This window comes from Phaeodactylum tricornutum, chromosome 32, assembly GCF_000150955.2.
Source record: "Phaeodactylum tricornutum CCAP 1055/1 chromosome 32, whole genome shotgun sequence".
In the NCBI taxonomy this organism is placed as follows: domain Eukaryota; phylum Bacillariophyta; class Bacillariophyceae; order Surirellales; family Neidiaceae; genus Phaeodactylum; species Phaeodactylum tricornutum.
The window spans coordinates 97358-103616 of record NC_011700.1 but is presented as its reverse complement, the minus strand read 5'-3'; the positions used below and the strand labels follow the sequence as shown (position 1 = coordinate 103616).

The window sequence follows — 6259 nt, the reverse complement described above, 5'->3', positions numbered from 1 at the left end:
TGTCTGTGGGACCAAAGGATAGTAGATACGATAAAAAGACGTAAAACAAAGACTTATAAGCAGGCTGCCTTTAATGCGGTGTTTTGTCCTCAAACACCGCATTGAACCGCATTAAAGGTTTTGAACTCACCGCATTAAAAGTACTAATTTAACTCTATTTTATCGTGAGTTACGTAGAGTCAGTAGAAAATAAAACTCTTAACTCTAACCCAATTTACTGCTCATTTCAATCAAAACACTGTAAGAACATAGCTAACCCATCCTGTGCAATACCCTGTGCTCTGCCTTTAGCAAGAAGAGCTAAAGAAAGCATTGACATCACAAATGCCAACGCAATTCTGATATTTCATGGAGGCCCATAACGTGTTTGCTTCGCTTCAGGGATTGACAACGCTGGTGTCACAGCAGCAGAAAATTCTCAGTGGCTTGATTGATACCTACTGTAGAATGTCTGGGATGGCTGGGCCCCTTGAACAAGAACAGATTGATGCTATCATTTCAAAAGAGCCAGCTGAGGGAAACGGAAGCTATGTTATCACTCACAATCAGGTTCGGTCGTGCCTTGATGGGCTCGGCATGTGGATGATCAAAACAGTCGAAGAATTGGCGTCTGATGAGGAGAAACTTTCTTGTTTGCTGGCCAGCATTGGTAATTTATTTGTGGTTGCAGCAAATGGCATTGCCAACATTGCAATTGTACGCAGTGGAAACAAATCACAGGCTGCAGAACTACCGCCGGTGCTCCCATACGAGCTTGCTGCAAGCAACATGCGAGATTTTGTCAAGACAATTCAGAAGCACCGAACACGATTACAGCGGAGATTTTCAGACGAAGAAATTGACCAACTTAGTCGAGAGTTTAGCATATTTCTCCGAGCGTACCGAGAAGAACCCTTGTTCCAAGACGCTTTATTGCATTCTTATAATCAGAAGAGTAATTTCTCAGAGAGTCGGGCGGCAACTCATGGACGATTTCCGCTCGTTCAGAAATTTTGCGGCGGGTTGGCATCGGCATTTCCAAATACAGCGACAGTTGAGTCTGACTTTTCCGTCATTAATTGGGAGAAAGACAACACAAGGCAACATCATACAGACTTCTCGCTCGAAGGTATTTTGCATTGTAAACAATACAACAATCTGAAGGACCTCTCGGCTCTAATTAAGGAGTAATCATACGTAAAACCATAGTATTCATGGACTTAAGATGTGTATTTTAGGGTTATTTTTAGGGTTACCGCAACGAACCGCATTAAAGATTTCAAATTCACCGCAAACAAGCTCTTTGCGGTTGCTTGCGGGAAAACCGAATTAAAGGCAGCCTGCTTATAAGCATAAACCCAACATAAATGGACAATGAACCCCGATATGCTTGTCGTAGGGTTTTTCTACGTGAGCCTCATCAAAACCAGAAAAGCTCCATCCATAATAACATATCGATTTTAGGTATTTCCAGTACTTTCGCTCCTTTTGCAATCCGTAAGTCTCGGTTTAAAATCTCTATTTAACGAATCTTTGTAACATTCTCTCGTTGCCAAACCATTTTGATATAATCGTTGACAGGGGAAGTGTCGTATTGTGTTTGAGACGGAAAGAGGAAAATTCACTGGTCATCCGAACCGACTCACATTTTCAAACTTTGTATCAGAGAGTGATCGTTTTCCTTCTCAAGTTCAGAATAGATTACACAGTGACTTTCCTCGTAAGTTTTACCAGAACATTGGAAAACGCTTTGTAAGGGTAAACCTCATGGAGTGAGGACACTTTATCCACAGTGGCGTCTACGAAAATTTATGCACACCATTTTACCAATTCCGACACGCCTTCCGATACTCTCCTCGTCACCATTGTCTAGCCGTATTCTCACGATGGCGATTCCAACGATTCTCACCGTGGAAGAACCAGAACGGGATCTGTACGGCCGCGTGAAGGAAAAAGCCGCAATCTCCGTCGCTAACGATCAGTGCATGGATTTGGCCACAGCAATGCGAGGAAGCGAGAAGTCTCACGTAATTCTCGTACATGGTCCATCAGGTTTGGGCAAAACTGCTTTGTTACAGCACGTCTTCGAGGAACGGATAAGGCAAGAGGGCGGCTTCTTCATATACGGAAAGTTCGACTCAGTCCCGTCGGCGAGCCCTGGCCAGCCATTGTGGACGCTTTCAGCGATTTGTGTGTACAGTGTCTTGCTTCCGAAAGACGATCGAAAATACGGAAGGCGCTTTGCGAGGAACTAGAATCAGACGTCAATCAACTTTCACATTTAATTCCCAACTTCAAGGCGCTCGTTGACGGCTTTCTTGAATCGGATGACGACACTGAGGGAAATGGAGATTGGAATGACATCCGAGCATCATTCAGGCGAAACGAATTTGGGTTTACCCGCATAAAACTCCTCTTTCAACGATTCCTCAGAGCAATTTGTCACCCCATCTCCTCCCGAATAGTTTTGTTGCTTGACGACGTGCAATGGGCAGACCAATTGAGTTTGCTTCTGATAGAGGCGCTCTTATCCGAAGGCGAGCCTGTAAGCGGGTTTCTGTTAGCTATCACATCTGATGAACCAGGACTTTTTCGACGAGCTCAGGTCAATAGAGATCTCGTAAATGCTACCAAAATTCGTATTCGCAACCTTTCCAAGAATGATTGGATCGAGATGACAAAGCAAACCTTGAAGAAAGCGAAAAGCTACATTGCAGCCGAAGAATTGGATATTCTCTTCAAAAAGACTATGGGCAACCCTTTCTTGACCGTTCTTTGTGTAAAGGCAATAGACGAGGGAGGCTTGCTTAAGGAATTAGAAATTGAAGCTGACAACGGTGTAAAAGCTGGAATTTTGTCAGTGATTAAGGGCCGCCTGAGCCGATTGGCAAAGCCAGCTCAAGATGCTTTGTTTTTGGGAGCCTGCTTTGGACTGAGGTTTTGCATGGATTGGGTGGCTCCTCTTGTCCCGACATATGGATCAACACGAAACGCTTCTCTGCAACCGGACGTCATGCCTTTAAATTGGGGCTCGGGACGTTTGGACGACTCAGAGCATTTGTCTGAAAGTGAACTCAAGGAGACATTGAACGAAGCTATCGTTAACGGCCTGGTCACTAAACGATGCGGTATCCCTTGGTACGAATTCACTCATCATTCTATCCGCGATGCGGCCTATGACCTTTTCAGGAATAGTTCGTGTAAGAGAGAACGAATACATTTGCTAATAGGCGAACACACGCTTCGAAAGGTGAGGTTTTCCTCTAGCTCCGAGGACGATACTATTCTATGGACAGCAGTGGATCATCTGAATCTAGGTTCTTCTCAGCTGCATGAGGAGCGCAAGTTGATTGAACTTGCTCGTCTCAATGGAAGGGCAGCAGAAAAATCAATGCTAAAGTTAGCGTTCTTCTCGGCTGCCCAGTATGCGTCAGCTGGTTTGGAAAAGATAGGACGAGTTGGAGGATGGCAAACAGACTTTGCTGTGACCTGGGAGTTGAGCACGCATTTATGTCGAATGTACAGTTGCCTCGGTGAGCATGAAGCTTGTAAGAGAGTCGCCAACGATGTGGTGTCCCGCAGTTCGTCCATTTTTGAAAAGCTTGGTGCTTTCGAAGCTGTCATGGAGTCTTCTCGAGTTGAAGGGAATGTAGAGGAAGCATTCAACATAGGGTTTGACGTCCTCAGAAGCTTGAATGAACCTTTTCCCAACAGAGTTAGCAAAGCGCTTTTAATTTGGGAAATTGTCAAGACAAAACGTATCTTGACCCGGAAAACATTAAAGGATTTGTCAGGCCTACCAAAAATGGCTGACGAAAGAGCATGTGCTACGGTTCGGTTTCTAAAATTACTATCCCTCACCTTCTTTGCCATGGGAAACTATTTCAGCTACTTTGTGGCATCGTTGAGAATCGTCAGACTGAGCACAAAGTACGGTGTTGCTCGGGAATCTCCAAAAGCATTTGTGGTCTTTGGGAATATTCTATCCCAAACAAGTCGACACTTCAACGAAGCTAGCCGATACATGTCCGTTGCGCTGTCTTTAGGTGAAAAGGCGGGCAAATCTGGAAGAGCGCAATCTCTTGCCGTTGGAAGTTGGATCTTGACGCCTTTGCAAGGCACCGTCTCGGAAGCAGTTGGTCAAGCTCTGTATGGATATCGGCTCGCAATGGAGTGTGGCGAGGTTGTGTGCGCGTGTACCTCAGTTCTTTCTTATTGTGGCCTCTATTTTTGGAGTGGACTTCCTATACCACCCCTAATGAAAGATCTTCCAACTTTCCTGACCATGCTAAGCGAATATAAGCAGGTACGGCATTTCAAATTCTAGCTCTGCATGGGCATCCGACTGTTTTCTCACCCTTTTCTTTCAGACCGTGCACGAAGTAGGACTCTCCTCACTGATGTATTTCATTCAGACATCAACAGCGGAGACCAATCCGACTGATTTATATGACGATACCGTATGGATGGTCAGATGTCAGAATGCAGGAGCCGCTATTCAAGTCAATACCATTTGTCTATACCGCATAATATATGCTTATTACATGCAAGATCTCAGTTCAATACGAGCTTCTCAACTAGATGCGCACCGAGCTGTAAAGGTACAATTGTCAAGAACTTTGCAAGTTGTCGTGTGCTGGCTTTTTGTGGGGCTCTCCGATTTCTTCTTAGCACAGTCTGGGTGTGGCATTGAGTTTCAACGAAGTGGCCAAAAGATTTTACGCATGATGCGTCGGTTGGTCGTCAAAGGGGACAGCAAATGCGAGCATATGTTCATGTTCCTCAGGGCAGAAAAGTACAAACTTGTATCAAAACAGAGCAATGAAGTTCTAAAATCCTACGACGAGGCCATTTCTGGAGCCGGACAGGCTGGATTTTTCAACCATGCGGCCTTGGCGAACGAGCGCGCCGCACTATACTGTTTAGCGCGTGGAAAGGAAAAGAAAGCGGCTCAATATTTCCAAGAAGCCTGGCAAGGGTACCTGAACTGGGGAGCCCATTCTAAAGTTGACCAGCTTGGGGGGTGGTACTCAGCATACATACAACAAAGTTCTAGAAAATAGATCCTACTTACTCTTCATCCGGGATTATGCCTTGTAGCTTGAGCAATCGCCTTCGAGGCTGCTGCTCTCTGCGGCCTCCCGATTTCTGCTCTCCAATTCCTCTAAAAATTACCAGTGGGATTTCTTATGGGTTTATTGAAACATGATCCCGCGTCTTTCCGCCTTATACAGAAGGGTGTGCTCTTTTCTTTTTCAGTAAATCCAATCTCACCTATGCCATTGACTGTTAGTGTTCTTTGGTCAAAGACTTATCTGGTGATAACTGTAGGAAGTAATGTGAAAGGAGCGACTGCTGGAAAACTCCACAGCCAATGTCATTACGCTGTTGGTCAAGGTCCCAAATGAACTACCGAGGCTCGGACTTTAATCATAGCTCACGGGTTCACTGTTCTTTGGACAAGGCACTTCTCGTCGAGTTTAGAGCCAATGCCATGCAATCACCGGATGAGTGAGGAAAGGGTTTGGCGTGGATGGCATTGTTCGTCCTTTGGTGCTTACACGGTTATACATATATAGAACTGTAAATTGGTTTCGGGTGAACGGTAAAACTGTAAATCGTCGTGCACCATCGTGTGGTGAACATTCATTGGTAGGCCTCTTGACCTCGTAACTTCTGAAGATTGTAGAACTGGATTTCTTTAAAGCTATACCGTTTGTAGATTGAGAAAAGTGAACAGTGAACCGTAGAACTTGCTTGGTCGATAGAGAAAGATAATTAATAGGTAGGTCGGTAAGATAAGATGAGATAGGTAGACTGCGGGAGGGCACCTCAACGAGAAAGCCCTCCCCTTTGTGAAATTAGGGGGCCATTTCGGCGAACTTGGCCCTGCAGTTTTGTTGTCCACCCCAGGAGAGAGAGACACGAGTGACCGCTTTGTTTGTGTCCCATACGACTTGGATGACAATTCCCAACCATTGGTCATTCTCGTCGTCTAGTATCTTTGGGCAAATATCGTAAATGACCAGTCTTTGAATGGATTGGGCCTGTTGGAGGAGGGCCGTGGAAGTCGTCGAAGCAGGCCCCCACAATGAGATTTACCGTTATATAGCTACACACACGAGACGAGACAACAATTGCCTACCGCCTGCCGTATCGAGCGATTGACAGTGAAAATAGATCCAGGTCCCGTGTGGCCCGAACACAGTTGGGTGTGTGTTCCGTGTAGCTCCGGTTGCGTTCCGTTGCTTCCCCTTTGAAGCAGCGCGATCGCTATTAC

General features: G+C 45.5%; 2 protein-coding genes across 2 annotated transcripts; both read left to right on the top strand.

The window, feature by feature from the left end:
• Positions 1-348: 348 nt before the first annotated feature.
• On the top strand, positions 349-1170 carry PHATRDRAFT_41618 (predicted protein; the record flags this gene model as incomplete). Its single annotated transcript, XM_002185549.1, has 1 exon — positions 349-1170. The coding sequence occupies one exon, from the start codon at positions 349-351 to the stop codon at positions 1168-1170; it is 822 nt and encodes a 273-aa protein (XP_002185585.1).
• Positions 1171-1865: 695 nt separating this feature from the next.
• Positions 1866-5042, top strand: PHATRDRAFT_50616 (predicted protein; the record flags this gene model as incomplete). The annotated part of the gene is made up of 4 exons (XM_002185548.1): positions 1866-2022; positions 2058-3179; positions 3210-4285; positions 4350-5042. The coding sequence occupies 4 exons, from the start codon at positions 1866-1868 to the stop codon at positions 5040-5042; spliced, it is 3048 nt and encodes a 1015-aa protein (XP_002185584.1).
• Between the last annotated feature and the right edge of the window lie 1217 nt (positions 5043-6259).